At 23.1% G+C, this 21,288-nt stretch overlaps 1 protein-coding gene across 1 annotated transcript in view; it reads right to left on the reverse strand.

Moving 5' to 3' along the window:
- LOC132918000 (hemicentin-1-like) overlaps positions 1-21,288 on the reverse strand; it is a 229,942-nt gene that overhangs the window by 177,996 nt on the left and 30,658 nt on the right. Inside the window, exon 2 of the mRNA XM_060979039.1 lies at positions 6,203-6,305. Coding sequence (XP_060835022.1) covers positions 6,203-6,302 — 100 coding nt within the window. The 5' untranslated portion in view covers positions 6,303-6,305. The remainder of the gene's footprint in view (positions 1-6,202; positions 6,306-21,288) is intronic.

A 21,288-nucleotide genomic window follows, 5' to 3' on the forward strand; every position in this document is an offset into this window, starting at 1 on the left:
GAGCCTAGTGTAAATATTAATTATAATTAGTAGTTTGTAAGTGCTGAAACGTGTGATGGTGGGGGGGGCGGGGGTGGAAGAAGTCACTATTCTACCTAAATAGATCATGACGTAATATAGGTATATATTTTTTATATGATTAAGTACTCCTATTGTTTCTACTACTTCTATAATACCACTTTATTAGTTTGTAATAGCCATTATATTTAGCGATGATGATGATCGATCTAGCACTGTTTACTTTATTTACATTTATAACAAAATTTATGGATAATAAACATTTTATCGTGATGATAAGTACTCCAACAGGTAATGCATTTTTATTGTTTAATTATGAATTACCTATATGAAGTGTGATAAATTATCGTTATCACTGATAATAATTTAGTTTAAAGTATATAATAATTATCATATTACCTATGTTTAGTAGGTACTTACTTGTACAATTAATAAATAATTAACCAATAACCATGTTTGATATTTAAATGGTTTATATACTAGTAGGTATTATTATCAATTGAAAGAATAACTTAATATGGTATATAAATTATCACGTTTTTATTAAAAATACCAATGTATTATTGTTTTAAAATTTTTCTCAGTGTAATTGCAACATTCAAATATTAATTAAATAGTGATAAAAAAAAATATCAAATATAACTTGGAAAACTGAATGAGACAAGAAATTTAAATTTGTATTCATATATTATTATCTATTTTAGAGTTGTGAAAACGCATGGAAATAAATTAACAATACTTTATTGCAAAAGCGGGTGGTTGAAATCGTAATTTATAGCAAAACTTCTAACTTTTTAAAGTCTGTTTTTTAGTACCTGAAAAAATTATTTTTTTGTTATTTATGTCGTAAAAATCAAATATTCGACCACCCGTGAATATTTTTTAATAACGTTTATACCAAGTTCGTAAATTTTACTAAAGTTTTGGCTTCTTAAATACAAAAAAATATATATCTGGAATAATACATTTTAAAAAATGACATATTTTTCAATTAAAATGTGTCATTATGTTTCGAGTGCTGTACAAAATGGGCCTACACTGATGTCTTTTTTTCTTTTAATCTCTTTATTTAAAAGAGATCCTATGATGCCTCATAAAAATAGACCCTCCAAAAATTATATTTTTGAAGAGGTTATTATTTTTAAGTGTTAAAGAAATATTGTGAAACCTAATGAAAACAGAATACCAACATTTAACATCGATCACTGTAACTATCGGAGTAAGCATTATAATTTTTATACAATATTTCTCAACTGAAAGCTTGAAAACAATTAATTCAATTATTTGCTTAAAATATTTTATTAACGTTCGATGGTAGATTTTTAGATTATTAAATTAAACGTATTGTTTGGTTATTAGACCGCATTTTATTAGTAAAAGGTTAATACTTGAATACCTAAATTTAAATGATCTAAAAATTGTTGACATTAAAAGCATAATCGGTTAACATTTTAAATATAATAAAGTTTTTTTTAGATTTGAGTGAAATCCGCGTTAAATCAATCATGTATTAGATTTACAATGATAGTGATTCTGTTAAAGCTAAGAAATAAAACTATATTGATTTTAAAATAGTATTATTTTTTTTTTCAAAATCGTATTTACAATCATTTTCTGTTAGTCACTTTTGCAAAAGGAAGAAATACAAAAAAAAAATGTCTATATATATTTGGATCTGAAATAAACGGTACTTGAAATAGAAACATTATTATTTGATTTTATCAACTATTTCTATAAGCACAATAGAAAAATACAAATTATTGATTTTAAATTTAATATCACATCCAACAATACTATTTAGTGACTTAGTGTACACCGTATATATGTAAACTATGCAAGGCGAATGCCTAACAAAGGTTTCTGTATGCTGTTGAGACGGTTTTTGTTATTATTGTTATTGATTTTCTATTTATTGATTTATAACTTATAAATAAAAATCTAATTTCTTAAAATCTTGTTCTACGATATTAATACCAAGATGAGAAGTATAGTTCATTAATAATTCAAAACTTATGAAATATAATTATACCTAAGCAAAATTGTTATTTTGGCACAATACAATTTTTTTTTTTTTATTTATTGAAATAGAATTGATAGAGGTTGAATGTTGATCCATGGAAAATCATCGGGATTCAGTAGTCGTTCATAATACCTCTGCACGTCATCTTCGTTCGTTAGTCATCCCGCGGTGCAGCGTAGACCCGTTAATCGTTATAATATCGTCGTTGTGTATTGTTATTTTTATGAATATAATGGCATGATATCGGAATTGTATCGATGTCAGAGACTTATGATTTATTAGTATTAAATCTATACATCAATATGCGTATCTTCATTAATTCTATACATTTAATAATAATAATAATATTTAAAAAAAATTAAATTGTTTATAATTATATTTTACGTAAATTTAAAATACAAAATGTTTCTTAAGATTTTAATATTAAATACATATTCGTGTAAGTACTGCGATTTAAAATTTATTAAGTTTTTAATAATGAAAATACCTAAAGGTTATGAACGTATTTTTTCTCAATGTTACTGTGTTTAAAAATATAATAAACATATTAGTTCAATGCTAGAAACGCTGTTAGATTAGTTTATAATATATGATAACAGATATTTTTTTATTTTATAAAATATATTTCTTTTTGTTCTAATTTCAATTTTCAAAAAAGAGATTAAAATTAAAAATTATCAATAATTGTTGACATAATAGTAAAGCTATTTTAGGATCTCATTAAAATTAAAATTAAAAAAAAAACAATGTCATATATACAATATTTTGTTTATTTTTACTATCTATTTTTACGATGACATATTTTAAGGCATTATCCGAAATTAAGAAAATTATTTTTAAAAAAAATATGAGTTTGACAATCAATATTCTCGTAAGTAATTTTATCATCTATAAATATAATATTATAATTAAATTCCATGTCATCCATAACGAAAATAACTATATCAATAATTAAAAACAAAAAATATTATATACTACATAATTTATACGTCATTATGTGTATTGTGTAAATAATATTAATTTTACACTGGAAATTAATGTCTATTAATAATTTAGTACTCAATAATATCTATTCTAAACCGTTAAAATGAGGTCTCGTGTTTTTCCTATTATACGACAGCACTGGTTACAAAATAATTAACTTCAAGTATTGCGGTGAAAACTTTAAAACAAATTTCTTATTTCATTATAGGCTTTATCAGTTTGAGTTTAAAGTTAGCAACGTGCCAAAAAAAAAAAAAACTTTTCTGATTAATTAACTATATTTATATCTCCATTTTGTTACCTTATTAGCCAAAAGCAATATATTGGTTGAAAATATTTGTATTTATGAAACAACCATTGTTATATATTTCTATAATAATATATTTACTAGACGAATAATTTTTTATTATTATATATTGTAGCGACAATTAATCGTGTTCACTAAAGTAAAGTATTCATAAGTCTTATATAGTCTAGACCATGTGAGCTATAAAAGTGCAATTATTTTAATCTACAGAATAAATATAAAATTATAAAATACTGATTGATTAGTAATATTTACTTATTTACTATCATATTAAAATAATCGTTACTTCACCACATATAATCAGTAGTCACTGTATATTATAACCATAAGCATATTATTAGATACCATTATACTTAGTATACAAAGTTGTATAGACAAAAATCTTTAAACTTGAATTTTAATCTAAATACCAAGGTACATCAACATTTAAAAAAAAAGTAATTTACTTTAAAATTTCTAAGAAAAAAAATGTGATTATTATTATTATTATTATTAAAAAAAAATAGGTTTGTATAATGCATCTCAAATGGTATTAATTAAAATATTTTAAAAATGATCCTTTAGTATAGGTACTTAAAAATTCCAATATCAGAACTTCAATAAATGTATTATTAAATGAAAAAAATTAGGCGAGCATGCTTGATGAATCGCAGTATCGAATATACAGTAAGTAGCAATAAACATATTTACTTTATTACATATTCATAATATGCATAATATAATTGTTATAACTTATGTAATATTTATATTTATATATGTATATTTTTAAATTTTTAAATTTAAATTTAAATGTTCAAATTAAAGTTGCTTAAAATAAGAATAATTGTAATAAATGTATTAATTATTTATGATGAACTATATTGATATACATAATATTTATACATACATTATATCTAATTTAAAACTGTTCAAAATTGAATTCACTTATTCTGCTAATTAATTTCGTTAACATAAATATTTTTGTCATAATTAATATATTTATTTTAACAAAATTCATAAAAATCAATAAAATAAGTAAAGTATTTTTTGTTTTAGCAATCAAATTTAAAAAGTAATACAGAGTTCTTTAAAAATTGTTCGACATATGAAATGAAAACAGAATTCTACCGAAAAGCCAAATCAATTGTTTATGAGCATTTCATTTCAAGTTCAAATGATAACAAAATTTGATATTCACCGGAAAAATAATTATTTCTTCTCAAATATATTTTAAAACTTTTATTGTATTTCAAAAAAAAAAAAAAAAAAATAGTAAGTTTAACTAAATATTAAAATTATCATTTTTATTATACGATACCATTTTCAAAATGTCTCAACTCTTGTTGGTATAAGAAATTTTAATTTTTTTTTGTGTTTTTTTTCTATAAATATTTATAAAAAATTATTAATAGGGACTAAAATTCTTGAAAATATGTATAGTAAGGAACTCCACGACAGTTATTCTTATGTATGTTTAAAAATATTAAAAATACTTAGACACAATAGAGACCCACTCAACATCCAATGTACAGCAGAGCGGTACCCACTTAGTTATCTTTTATTTTTAATATATAAAGTTTTAGTACTTATTTTAGCACAGTACAAATTAAAAAAAATTATATTATTTATACTAAACTCGTAAAAAAAATAAATTTCGAAGGCATTATAAAAATCATTACTTTTGTTATTATTACTGGTGCACTTACGTTTTAATAATTGTATGTAAGGAACTGCTTAATGTATATTTAAAACAAAAACAATGTTTGTGAGAATTAATATTATTATTAAATACTTTCACAAATAGTTATTCTGACTTATTCTGCGAATGTTTATATTGTACATAATATATTATACTCGTATCAACTAGCCTAAATAAGAAATATTGTATAATATTTTGAAAAATGTTCTTATCAAATAAATATTTAATAATTTATTAGTCTAAATAATTCATATTAAAATTATATGATAGAATTTAAAATTTTAGAATCTAATTAAATTCTCACCTTATGGAAAATAGTAAAATATTATCGACCTTGTTTTTGTATTAAGTTTATAACAACTTTATAATCAGTTAAATAACAACCGTTTATTAAACTTATTATTTATAATTATTAACAACGTGCAATAATTTGAATTCGTAACATAGCTTTGAATGTGAAATAGAATGAAGCAGGATTAGTTATTTTAGGATAGGACAACTATAAACTGATAATTTCTTGTTCTTCAGCTAGAAGACAATTCAAAATAGAACTAACAATAAGCTATGAAAACGTTTAGAATAACGAGAAATGCACAATATAGGACGACACTTTGTTATTGTTAAACATACATTTTAATGTTTTTATTATTCATAAAGTTATAGTTGATATTATAATATTATATTATACTAGGTTGAAATTAGAATAGTTAAATAAATAATATAGAACCAGTGAAATTCGTTGTTATACAATATTATAATTATTTAAGACTAAAGTTAATAAATTGTAAGTAAACAAATAATTCTAAATTAAATATTATCATATCAATTACTTATTTTATTCTAATTATAATGATTTTCTTTATTTTTTGTTTGTGGTCAAATATTTTACTCACTGAAACTTAATTTCTACTTTATTTTGTACAGCCAAATATTTTTCCAAAATAAAGTATAAATGATTATAAATAAATATTAAACTATTGAGTAATATGAAAAATATAATCGTACAATTTTTAATAACAAAACATTTTTACCTCATATTTTCAAATTAACTAATCAAAAAAATAATAAATTATTCAACATAAAGAAGTATATTACTTGATTCTGATAAAAAAAAAAAAAAAATGTATTTGTTTAATTTTTTTTTCAAACTAGAATTATACCGATTAAATAATAAATATAAATGTTATTAGATTACCGTTTCGAATAGATGATGTTTGAACTATGATGAAATAGCTAGATAGCAATATTCCTGCTGCCATATGAAGCCGATTGTGTACACCAAATATTGTTCCCATATTCTAAAAAAAAAAAACAAAAAAAAAAATGTTTTACTATTTAATATTGATTCGATGAACAATTAATGATTTATAATCTGTTTAAAATTCACTTTTATAATAACTCATTAAGTCACAGGTCATTAGTTAACTCGACTAATAGGTAGACACTATGTTTAAAGTTTCATAAAGTTTTACCAGACCTTACAACTCTACCATATAATTGTATCTGCTATAATTAACCGTGTAAAAAAAAAACGTTTAAATTAGATTAAATAATATATATCCAGTAACATTCAAGAATGGTATTAAATTTATTATGTTGACTAAAACCCAAAAGCCATTAAAAAAAAAAAAAAAAAAAACCATACCTATTTCTATCTAAAAAGGTTCATTTTAAGATAATATATTGAGATGGTTTTAGTTTATATAAAGGAAGGTTAGTCATTTATTAAATTACCACTCCGCTAATTATAATGTATTTGCTTGTCGTATTTATTTAGCTATATCATAATATATGGTAAATATTATAAAAATGTTATACTTAGCTTCAGTCAAAAAAAATACTATAATAATTTTATATTCTTTCAAATACATTGGTTGGCGTGCAATTTGGCGTATCACATTTGGTAAATATAATATGTTTCATTGTTAAATTCACGCAATGTACAGTTTATGGATTCATATTGTTACACATTAAGAAGTACCTGTGGGTTAAGCAGGTGTTGCCAATCACACACGTTTTAATGAAACACCTAAAATTAATAAATTTCACTCTCAGATTATTTAATATTTAACTCAACCATATGAAACTTAATTACATTGTACTAAATATGTTAAATTGTTAAAAGATGTATTTAGTAACTGTGTTTTTTAACATTATTATGTTAAAGTGAACATATTTGTTATCATCCGACAAAACAATATTATTACCTTGATTCTTCCTTTTTTTTTTTTTTTTTTTAAATGTAAAGCTTTTGGGAATAAATGTATAAATATCAGCTCTTCAATACCAATGTGACCTAAATAGATTATTATTAGTATAGAACGTAGAGCAAGAACTCAGGGTAGTTATGTGTTTTCTTTTTCCTCCCTCTCAATCCTACAACAGAAAAAGGACAAAAAAAAAAAACGGTCCTTTGTCAATAGTGGTTTTATATTTTGAACCTTATGTACATCCATATATACCACCATTATAATAATATTAAAAACACAAATAATACCATATAGTACATTTTTACGAAATAATATTTTTAATTAATTTAGATTGTTTTTAAAATATAATTTTGAGATACACAATTTGAATTCTTTGTGAGCGTTACATTTGTATGTATATCGTTCAAAGACTTCAAATTTAATATTTAAAAAATTTACAAATACAATATTAACAACATAGCATCACTATGGCAACAAAATAAAATACATCATTTTCGACGGTAAATACTAAATATATGTATAATAATTATTATAGGATATATAGTTATTAGTTATATAACAACACTAAAACATTTAAATAATAATCAATTTTAAATTTAAGTTATTTAACTATAAATTATATCCATTATATTCATTTTGAATTATACATTAACTTAAAATGCATATTTTGCAATTTTATAAAAATAAGGTACCAAACGTCTAAACAGGTTATGTTTTAACTTATATACATATATATATATATATATATATTATATTATTCGTCTGTGGACACGTTTTTTGGCAATGAATAAGCTACGAACAGGTCATGATTGAAAATCGAGTCTAGTTGGTACTTTGAAAGGTTTTTATATTTTTCTCAGTATTTTCTCTGAGCGTAGAAAGGAATAACTACCGACGCAATCGTCAAAAAATGTTAAAGAAATCTCAGCAAGCATCACCCCGTTTCAACTGGGCTCTGCTCAATCGTTTTTCGAATTCGATGATTTATCATTGCTTTCAAACTATTATCATTATACAATTTATACAACATTATTTTGACAGCCGAAACGAAACGAATGACCTACACCCTGCATTTATGTATTCTGTAGTTTGACTTTTTAATATTAAATCTGCACATATGTTTTTGTTGCAATTGATTGCAATTAGAATTTCAGATAAATAGATTAACTAGTTTAGAGAATGAAACATAATTGTATAAATCACCAAAAAAATAAAGTACAATGCATTTAAAATGTTATTAATTTTGTAAAATTTATGAAAACTGTTTTTTAAAATAAAATTAATCATAAAAATATTCGTTAATATTTAAAATTGAATAAAATTAATTTAAAAATATTTGTGAACTCGAGTGTAATTTAGAAGAAATTTGATGATTTCAGAATATAATTTATAAAATCATAGCATGATATGAATCAAGCTATTTCGAACACAAGACGTACCAATATTTTAGAACACAAAAGCTAAAAAATATATTTTAAATTATAACAATTTGTGCAAAAAAGTTATGTTAGCTATTTTTACGATTTTTAAATGTATTATTTAACATAGATTATAATAATATTAGTGGTTATTATTTATGTGCATGACTTCATTATATTTTTTACGATTTTCAATATTTTTTATTAAACAAGTTTTTTCATTATAATATTTAAAATGTATTGTATTAAATTTCTTAATTAATTTACTACAACATTTTTATTTGATTAAAAATCGTTAAAGTTTTATTATTCAATACCACAAGTCCACAAGGTTTAACTTAGTAAATTAACAACTATGCATTTAATACAAATATACTCGAAATCGAGTAAAAACGAACGAAAAACCACATACTATGTAAATAATTTACCCAACATTTTAACAAATAATTAGCTGCAAAATTAAATATTTTAATAATATTGATTATCTTGAGGTTTTACTTAGAAAATTTGGCACTTATTATGAACACTGCTCATAGTAAATATCACTTTAAGAAGAAAAAATACTCGGTCACTAAATTAGTTAAATATTAAAAACAAAAAAATGATACCTGAAAATACAATGTAAATAATGTGATGTTGTTATTTATTACTAATTTAGTAAGAAATTATAAGCAAATATTGTAAATCACTAAATAATAAATATTACGATGTGCATTAACGCTTTACTAACAAAAAAAGTCAAATAATCGAATAATATTATTTTTTGAATCAAAGTAATATTTTAATTAAATTTATTACCAATTCAGTTTTCATTCTTACTTACACTCATACCCACAAATAATCTTTGTGTATTGTTAAAGGACAAACGAGTCTAAACGAACCTATTGCTCTGTGAGTAAAATTGGGATGGAAAAGGCTGTTGGCTTTTAATGCATGTAAAAACCCCTCGGGTCATGTTTACACTAAAAACATACAAAAGATAACACGCGGGAAACGCGTTACCGTGATTTATTTCTTTTGTGGTAACAACAATAGACTAGTGCTGCACAATTTTTAGTATAAAAGAAGAGCACAGTTCCGTGGACCACATACAATTAGAAGTTACGTCTGACGCCAATCTTGTCTCGCTAGCCAATCATCAGTTCACCAAAATGGTAAGATTATGATATCGAATTTGCACAGTCGTTCCGTTATAATAATACCTAGTAAATAACTAAGTGTAGTAAAATAAATTTAATTAATCAATTTCAATAACTATAATTTTTTAATAATAAAATAAATATAATTAAATGTTTTAGTATAGTTTTCTGATGGCCGATGACCGAAATTGATGACGATGTTCTTAGTAAAAAAAAATTAATGAAAATGAATTTAATTTTCAATTATAATACTATGTTCTTATATAATTAATAGTCTAATTAAATTTGAATTTCAGCAAATTATGCAATTAAACAATAAAAAAAAACAGTTATAAAATCCTCTTTACAATTTATATATCCATCAAGTCACTGTTGAACATAAAAACAATCTCCCCGATACTTGAGAAATAATAACAGTTCAAATGTTATAATTTTTTTTTTTTAATTTTATTTATGTTAGTTAGGGTTACCAGAACTTTGCCCCGGCCGTCACTCATTTTTATATGGTCAGGATTTTTGTTTAAATCTATATGATAAAAGTCAAGGTTTGTTTATTCTTTTGCTATTTTTATAGCGGATATCGATTAATATAACTGCGTGTAATTAATAACGAAAAATAACTTTTCGGTCATTTATCCTTATTTAATTATTATTTTATTAGTTCATTTTGTCTTAAGCACTTAATCAATAATAGGTCAGACGAAACGCAATGGGAGTAGAATATGTTCAAGACCTGAAAGATATTAAGTGAACACGAAGAACAATTTTTAAAATAATTAACACTGAGAATTTTATGTCTAGAACACAACTTTTTTTTATAAAATGATACGAAAAAATATGATATAAAAGTCATGTTTACATGTGCGAACATTCATTATATTATATATATATATATTATATCTATGATCAAGACGTTCGTCGTTAAGAATAGTCAACACAAACTGATAATTGTGTTTACCCCATTCCATCATCGCTAGCAAAACGATTGTAAATTATATTTAATTTTGTTTTAAGAAGATGATAATTTACTTTACTAGTATTGTTTGCTTACGTATTTTAGTTTCTTAACAGGGACAATTCTAATGAATACATTTTAGCCATTGAAATGTTTGGATAGTCATTCTGAATTATATATTGAAATAAGTCTACTCGGGGATTATATTTTGGTAAAATTATTTTTGGAAATTGGTGCTATAAAAAAACCGCATATAACAATAAAAAAGCGATAAAAGAATTTAAAAACATACTTTCTGTTTAAATCTACACCGTTTTTTAGTAAACCAAGTTTTTCCCATAAATTATTTTCTGAGCGATGATTTATTTCTGCTTTAAAATTTAAAGAAGTTACCTACCTACGTTCAAGATGTAACATGTTTTTCTTTATTACCGGTAAATTGGTACGGTTGATCCTCTATAGTGTTTAATATGTTATAAATGTTATAATGTTGAGTCTATTTTAAATTATAACATTGTAATAAATAATAATTTATTTTATAAAGAAACATCAACAGTTATGTATTATTTTATTTTTACTTGATCTATACACAGATATACAAAAAAATCGATGTAAATGAATGAGTATATAATATATATATATATATAAATGTAATATTTAACGATTAGTGTAAAATGGTGAAAATAAAATTCTCAAAATTTAATACACTTTGATCTTATTTCTTCATTATTTTTAATTTTATAAATATTGGTTGACCATATTACGTCCAATAATTATTATTTTAGGTTTTAATTTACGAACCCCGATAACCCATAACCGTAATTACGTGATTAGATACAGAATATAGTCAGTACCTTAATTATTATATTTAAGGCAGTAGAGAATATCGAAAATCAATATTTTTTAATCAAAAATAGTCTTTACACATCAAAAACGATATCATTAATATAAATTGAAATTAAACTATAGTTAAAAAATAAAAGACATTGTTTATTTTATTTATATTATGTCTTAAACATTAAAGCCTTTAGGTACTGCAATAAATTTAAATATTGAATACATTCCAGTATGCAGCACAAAAAATTATTTTTTTTTTAAAACAATTATCCAGGATATTATACTTTGACTTCATACCATAAAACTCATATAGAAGTATAATATCACACTTTAAAACATGTGGCACTATATCTCGATTTTATTCATCGCGTTACATAAAAACATAACATAAATATATAATCGTAAAAATATTGTATATTATTATTATTATTTATTATCAAACAATGCATTATTCTTTGTTAATGTGGATTTAACTGTTATTCCTCACAATTTAGTTTACTCACCTTGTCCTATAAACCTACCTAGAAATAAAATAAAATATTGACGCGTTGTTTAATTTCTAACATAATCGTATATTTATACATTATATTTTTAATAAATAGTATGCAAGTTATTAAGTGTCATATCAAAAATTGCAGATATGACATAAAACACAGTTTAGAATATAACTATATCACGAGTAATCAAATTTATGATTAAGTCATTAGTCAGTAAGTATTAATAGGCCAATAAAAATTATGTTTAAAAGAAGACAGAAAATTGTTCTTCAGTGATGATTGCTTTAGTTTAGTTGCTGTATATAATACCATATAATACCGTATTGAGTCAATAAAGTTCTTATATATTTTTAAATGTGTGCATTTTGATTTATTAGTAAACGTTGGAAGTATTGGAGTATGCGGCGGAAACTCGAGTTAAAAAATAGCATGCGTTCGAGAATAATATTATTCAAAGAACCTTAAGAGTGAATTATTGTAATTAAATACTGAAATTAAAATATTCACAATAACATAAAAACTTATTATATTGATCGGTTTTCAAAAAATAAAATGTTCTCGTTCAAAAATGGACGCAAAATAATAATAATAATAATATAGGATTAAATGATAGAATTGTATAAAATACAGTAACAATAATCTGGTGTCGTAAGGGATGGTGTGTTTAAATTACATTCATCCTGTCCTCCTTGATCTAGAGTTAATTTCCCGAAAACTACGAGATGGTCGCCGAGGGTTTTCCGGCTAACACGCATAACGTGATTTAAAACGCAGCCATGGCTAGACGCAGCGGTTTTCTCTAAATTACACCACAGTGTTGGGTGTTGGCTTTGTAATGATACTTTAAATTCGGAGTCAAGAATTTCAGCAGACAATTACAATCTAATTACTAAATGTTAAAATAATAATATTATTTTTTTATTTTTTTATTGTCTTAAGGATGTATTTTTTTTTCTTTTATTAAAGTCACCTTACTTATCACTTAGTTAAAGTTAATATAAATTATCGTTCAACAAGTCTTAATCCGTATATTATAGCGGATTGTGTGTAATTAAATAAACTTAAAATAAAACATTATGCAAAAAAAAAAAAGATTTAAATATACATAGTTGTGCATGTAAACTTATTTATATGAGGTACATGGTGTATAATTATAATAAGTTATCAGTATTACTTAATAATATCATACTGATTTAACATACTTAATTTTATTTAAAACTGGTTATGTCGGTATTGTTGTTCAGTGTTTGATTCTTTCAGACAATAATAGTCTATTACAAATAACTCTGTTATCGTCTTAACTTTATAATTATATTATATTTGATTCTTTAACATTAACTTATTAAACATTTTTAATTAAGTTATTAACATAAAATTTTGAATATGGTATTTATCGATAATAACATTATAATCCAATTATTTTAAATTAATAGTTTATTTAAAAAGTTAAATAATTTCAAAATTAATGCATTATATAAGTATTGAATATATTATTCAATGTAATATAAATTTAATTTAATTGCGTGTATCATAATAATTCTAATTATTAGTGAACATATAGAAATACGAGAAATATTATAATATTTAAACTACGTGCGTATGTCATTAACGTGTCATGTCATTAATAATAAATTAATTAAACTAAATATAAACGTATATTCTTCAAATAGTATAAATAAATTATAATTACAATAATTAAACAGTATATTTCATAAATATAATTAAAGTTTTAAAACTTAATATTATTTAAAATAACTACGAAAAAATTTTAAATCGATTTTGAATTTTAAGTGTACCTAACCAATATTATTGAATATAAGTAAACCGCTGTTATACACTTATACTTTATAGTTTGTTGAATTTATTTTACTACAAAATACGTCACATACAGCTGTTTTTAAAAACAACAAAACCAATCAACGTTTACTTTATACAAGGTGATTCTTTTATCACGAACCACTCATTATTTAAAAACTATTATCATTTTTGAAAATATTTCTTTTATATAGCTTGCAATCAAAATAAAACAAAATTTTAAAGAAACATATGGTATTTTTTAATATTTTTATCGTTAAAATTTTTAAAGTTTTTTGCTTTAAAAAATATTGTGAAAAAATATAATGTCAAATAAAAAAGTTGGATATACTATGTAAAAGTATATTTGTGCCCGAGAGAAGTATTTCCGTGATTAAAAGATTCTTCGAAATCATCCATAAACGAATATTGTGTAACTTTAAATTATATTCCATTTATGTACGGAACCGAAGCATATGGTCACAGTATAAAAATATAATCTATTGTGCAGATATATAAAATAATATATTACTTATATTTTATAGTAGTTAAGGACGTATTCAATTATTTAAAATTGTAATATTTTATTTTTATTTTATTTTACAATTCTAAACATACATTTTCTTATCGTTGATTAAATTTTTTAAACGGTAATATTTCATTAAACCGTATAATATAAAACACTACTACAAATTATTATAAATTGTTTACATTATGAATGGGAGTAGTTATGTAATTATTAATTGTATTTATAGGATAATTGAGGACAATAAATTGAGGTGAATCTAAACGTTTGCCTAACGTATAATTTAATTTTATTATTATTGAAAACGCGTCTGTAATAAATTATAATTAGATACATAACTCATTAACGAAAAGTTGTGTTTAAGTTTTGCAGACAATAGTCATAATTTGATTCGTGTAGTGTTATACTCGTATATTACATTATTATTATTATTATATTTTCTACACGGCCGTGTATAAATTAAATGTTGAAATTCTAGTGTATTATATGAAATGTTTTCAATGGGGATTAATTTATTTATTTTCCAAAAAACATCAGTTACATTAAATCCCGGACTAGAAAAAGCGTTTGCTCGCACGGCGAAATAGCATAAAGTCAGTCATCCCTAGAGGCTGGGAGGATAAAGCAAAACACGAGGTACCTACCTAAAGGAATAACTAGTAACAAATGTGTGCTTAAGATTAAATTTAAAGTTCCGTCGTACTTGTCGAAATATAACCGAAGCGCACATTACACTATATATTACTAAATAATGCTGTTCATTATATGACTGCAGAGACAGTTGTATTTTCTAGGCCAAATAACGGCGTGGTAATACAGTGGTTTTATACATTATACGAATATAATAGAGTCATCAATCTTTTTTACGTTTTTTTGATCCGTTGCATTATTATTATTGTATTTTTTTTTTTCAATTCGTTCATAATGCAGTGAATTATTGTACTGCCACTACCAATCAACATATTTTGTCATATGGTACGTTTACATAAATCCGTATTACTTTAAGTATTCACAGAAATACAAATTATTTTATTTATTTAATAAATATGTTTCACATTAAGTGGATTCTATGAAAAAATCGTCATACGTCATCAATTAATTATTATATTAATTTTATAAAATATAAATGTGACTTAAAATTTCTATAGTATAAAACTATCTGGAAATTTGCGTAAAATGTTTTTATTTTTATTTTTTCAAATATATTGATTTCAGTTGAAATCAACACGCCGTAGTGTTTGTACCTATTTAACATTTTTAATGTTTATAATTATATTTAATCATATTAAAGTAATATAATGATCTCATACTTTAGCCAGATGACAATAACTCGAATTCAATCTTATTCACAGGTGGTACTTATACCGCATTAGTCTGAAGTAGTTTTTGGTTTATTATTTAATTTTATAATTGACATAACTGATTTGAGCACTAGTTTGGGTATTGTTTAGGTGTGTGGGAGTTTAACCGTCCAAACTTGTTGATCTATATACTCTATGAATGATTGATTATCCCATGTAGGTCGTTAAACCATATACTTGTCTAGTAATCCCTTTTCAAATATATAACTTAGGCACTTGGTAACTACTATAAGTTTTTTTATTCGATTTGAGTTATATTAATATTTAGTTACTAAAGTGAACATTTGACAATAAATACTTCTCAGAATACTGTCGTTCATATATCAAATAAATTGTATCTTAAAAGATTATTTCTGAACACTCCTGTCTGATGTATGTATTATGAAAGTGTTAATCTTACAATTGTATTTTCGTTGATTAATAAAATTCATAAAAAACTAGTAAAATTACATTTCATCGACATTGTTCTTAAAAATATACATATAATTTAGCAAAGTTTGATTTGAAAATACTATTAAAACAGAATATTGCATTGTCAATACTTATCTGAGTTTTGATAATATGTTTTAATTAATATGAAATAAATATTAACTGTTATATAAACGTATTCAAATTATCAAGATTGGATTAATTTCATTACTTACATATTCTTTATTAAGGAAAAAAAATATTTTTTTCAGAGTATTTCAGCATTTGTATATATATAGATTAAAATAAATATGTATAAAATACACTAATCACAAATTGTTTAACATCTTATGGAATTTTCAAGGGTAATGCCAACGGGTATTTTTCCTCGGACATTTTATTTATATTAATTATTATATTTTCACAACACAGTACATATTTTGTCATACTTGTGTTGTACAGTGTAATGATTTTTAATTTAATATATTTATATATATATATATATATATATATATATATATATATATTGAATCTTAAATTCATTTATTGTGTACTAATAATAGTGTTTAAACTGTGACAAAATGTTATTTAAATATTTCTTAAATAATAAAATTTTCATTAATCGTATAATGTTTTAGAGAATCGCCTACTTGACGTTTAAAGTTTTTTTGATTATTGAATAAAAAAAATGGCAAACAATATGTTAGCCCCTTTTTATAAGATCCCTTTCATTATTATAATTTATATTAATTTACATTTTTATTTTGCATTATTTTTATATACATACGTATTAATATATTTAATGTAGATTTAAAATCATCTCCGGAATAACTTCAATTCTTCATATTTATTATAATATTAACAAATTAAAATTATGACCTAAACAATTATTTTATGATAACATTATTTTATTTTAGACTCTGAGTGGAGTCATTATTGCATTGGTTTAACTACATACATTATATATTTTTCTCTGACATCAGTTTTTGGAGTAGTGAAGATGCTTCAATCTTCAACTAACAGGTTAGTTTTTGACAGAAAATTGTACTTATTTGGTACTTTGGGATAAATTGCATATAACTTCATATTACTTTTCAAAACAAACAGGAAAAAAAAATTATGGACAAAATAAAATTTACAAAATATTTGTTAAATATTAAAAAAAAAATGTTTTTAAGTTAAAAACTTGAAAATGTAATATTAGAATCCTGATAAAAGTTCATACAAAAATTAAGTCTGTCAAAAATATTTTATGAGCACAGTTTGTAGCATTTCGAGCTGATAAGGTGTGGGCATTTAACGTTGACATCTTAATATAATAATGTATATATTATACTTAATTAAATATTTGGTACTTGTATTGTGTTCGTTGTAAACTTCATTCAATATACGCTCAATATTTTTTTTTTTTATCTAAGTACGGCCATAAAGTTAATAGTCAATATAATTTTGTTCTTCCAAATATGATTTTAATAGAGGTCGACATTTACAGGCGATTCAATTTGGTTCAGGCGTTAATCATTTATTACGCCTTTTCTATCATATCTCTTTAATACAGACTTAACCATCATAATTTATGGTGTCAAATTTAATATTATATAACTCATACTAAATAGATTTGCTCTTCTGAATTGTCATCGAACTGATTTAATTTATCGGTATTTTATTTTATTTTGACAGATATTCTGAGAACCAGGGTGAATATTATAAAAACTTAAGATTGGGGATCAAAAATTAAATTGTCTGAACATAAATTTTAGTTTAAGATTCTATACTCTCGTATTTGGCTTCAGTTATTCGTAAGTACTTTAAGTAAGTTTCTATACATTTAATATTTGTATAAATTCGTTTATTAATTTAACTTTAGAATGTCTATATGAAGTAAACAATTAAGATTCTGAGTAAAACAATGAATGTATTGGTCTTACATTGGCATTATGATTTATTTTTCCTGCCATCACCTTTTGGAACAATATATAAATGAGTCAATATCATTAACATTAATTGTAGTTTCTGTTATCCAATGGTATCTAGTTAAAATTAGAAAATGTAGGTACTTTTCAAAATAATCTGTAAAAACTTACAAACAAAGGTGAAAAATGTATTGAAAAAAAAATAACATACAGAGTTCTTCATATTATGACGTACTTAGAATACTTAAAAAAATATATGTTTCTATATATTATGTAATATTATTTAATTACTATACCAAAATAAAATATATATTACGAACACTTTTCAAACTATTCTACGGACCATTGGTATCGCCCTAAACCAATAACAATAATACATACGATATTAATATAATATTAAAATTATGATTATTTAATATGTGTAAAATCAATTAGTTCGACCAACCATATAACTAATTAATTGAAAAATACGTTTCTTAATGCACCCTATACAAGTAAATTATAAAATATCCTAAAAAAACGTTATTTAATACGCTATCCTCTCTAGAAGGGTTATTCATATGCAATGTTTTATAATTTAATTCAAATTTAACACACTCTGTACAGTAATCTTTACCATTCAAATTATGAGATATTTTTGAAATCTATTTTAGAGCGACCTACTTTTCGGTTTTTTGTCATTGAGATTTATTAATAATAGCTTAATATAAAATATACATAACCCTCTAACATTATATAATGTATATTTATACTAAATGTATGTTCTGTTGAGTTGAACCTATTTATAATATGCAAATATGTATGAATAAGTAATGGCAGAATAATAGTATGTAAAAATAGGTAAATACATTTTTCTATATTTCAAATGAATATTTTGAGTTACACATTTTTAAATAATATGACAACATAAATAGAATGCTAAAATTAATAATTATACATAAGCCATTCTAATTAAAAACTTTATGTATTTTAGGTATTGTCCACTTTGAAAATTATAATCCATCCAACAAAATGTTCTGTTTTAAAACATAATTTTAGAAGCCAAAACCAAATTTATCTAATCATATTTAACAAATCTCTTTATAAAAGTATAATATTTATTTTTGTTGCCCATTAGGCTTCATAATATGAAGTTTCACTGTTTATAAATAATTCAAATATTTAAATAAATAAAATTTAGAAAGAATATGAACCATTAATTATCCAATTTTGTGTTGTGATAAAACAACCTTTAGTATAATTATAATTACCTATCTAATAAATTTATGCTCATTGCTGTATTATGTATAGAAATAACATAAACCTGATGTTTTATGTTTGTATTCATAATTTATGCCTTTATACAACTATAGCTAATCATTATAAAAAAATATTAATTTGTACAATACTAAATTATTATTTAATATAGTTACGTAATAACTCTTAATAACATTAGCAATTCATAGACGTTTAAAATTTTTATGTTGAAAGTTTAAACTACTTAGTCTAAAAAAAACATGAAAACTTATTACTTAACTTAAGACGATGTTTTCAATTGAGAACTCAATTTTACGAACTATCAGTTATAATACTGAATGATGATATTAATTATTAATTTATACGTCAGTTACGATAAGTCCGGGCTAATAAGAAAATATCGATTTTCGCAGATAAGAGAATGGACTTTTACTATTTCATATGGTATGAAAAAATAAAAACAGTATGATAGCCGTTCGCTACTATAAAGTTGGTTTCGCGGCATGGTTATTATGATCATTTCTTTCTCTAAGTAAATAATTTACGAAGTAACGAACTAGATAATGGAAGTGGTCACAGTGTTAGTGATAAAGTTGCATCGTATACTTCTGTTTTGTCATAGGCCAATAACAATAAGTACAGTAATAAAAAGTAGTAAAAGTAACACCCCGAAATGTAAGATTCTGGTATAGCAATAGCTGTATTAAATAAAATTGGAATGTATGTCAGACTACAAATGCAAGTATTCCTATAATTTAATTCGAAATTTAGTGTATGTTGATAAAAAATAACGTTATGACAACTCATATTTAAATATGTACTTTTAAATTATATTTTTCATTCGTATTTTTTTACACATTATTTTTGTATAAATTATTCAAAAACTGAGTTGAATAATATGCATTTAAATATGAACTATTATGTTTTTATTATTATAGAGCATTTTTCAATTAAATATGGTATACACTCAATATACATTGGTATAGTCCATAACGAACATTATTCTATTATAATTTTATATTATACCATCATCTATACTCTAGCTGCATTACCATCCAACTTTGTTTTGTAGGCCAAAAAAAAAATATTATTATTATACGAAATATTACAACTTTTCTAAAATTCCTTTATATTTATCAATACAATGATAATGTCTACAATAACGAACCTTGTGTTGAACTTGATTTTAATAAGAACGATTATAAGTCCGTGTACAATTTTCAAATTTAAATTAATTGCTCTTGCCTATGTATTGAGCACTGATAGTAGCATGTTATAACTGTAAACCACATCTGTCTAAAGCAGTGTAAAAACTAATTATTGAGTAAAATTAAATTCATTTAAACTCTACCAGAAAATAAAATCAGAAAACAATATAAAATTAATACATATAATATATTTTTATAAATTCAATAATAGTTAGGTATGCGTAATATTCCAAAAAATATACAAAGATTAAAAATAAAAATAATAATTTTCTGAACAAATCAAATCAATGACAAATATTGTAATGGCCAATGGGTATAGTTATTAAACATGTAGGTCATGTTATAATATTTTGAACTATGAACTAAAAAGTTGTGATACAATTTATAGATATTCTGAGTTTAATATTTATTCATTATTATAACTTATTATAGTGTTTTCAAACATAATCATTTTTTTTTTTTTTTTTTTAGTTTATTTAATTGAGACATACATACTGTTAAGTTTTACATATCAACTTTAAAAAATTCAAAGTATGTCATCGCAACGAATGTTAACGTATTTAATGTGGGAAGACCTTAAACACTGGCGAAGTTACCTATTACAGGTAAGAATAAAAATATGGTGAAGTTTAAAATCGCCAATACATGTATGTCCCAAGTAAAACAAGAATACTAATAATAGGTAAGGTTTTTATTGTATTAATTTTAAGCACGTACAATATAATAATGACTTTAAAAACTCATAAAAATATTTCGATTTTATTTTACACGTATATAAT

The sequence above is a fragment of the Rhopalosiphum padi genome, chromosome 1 (genome assembly GCF_020882245.1).
Source record: "Rhopalosiphum padi isolate XX-2018 chromosome 1, ASM2088224v1, whole genome shotgun sequence".
Taxonomy (NCBI): domain Eukaryota; kingdom Metazoa; phylum Arthropoda; class Insecta; order Hemiptera; family Aphididae; genus Rhopalosiphum; species Rhopalosiphum padi.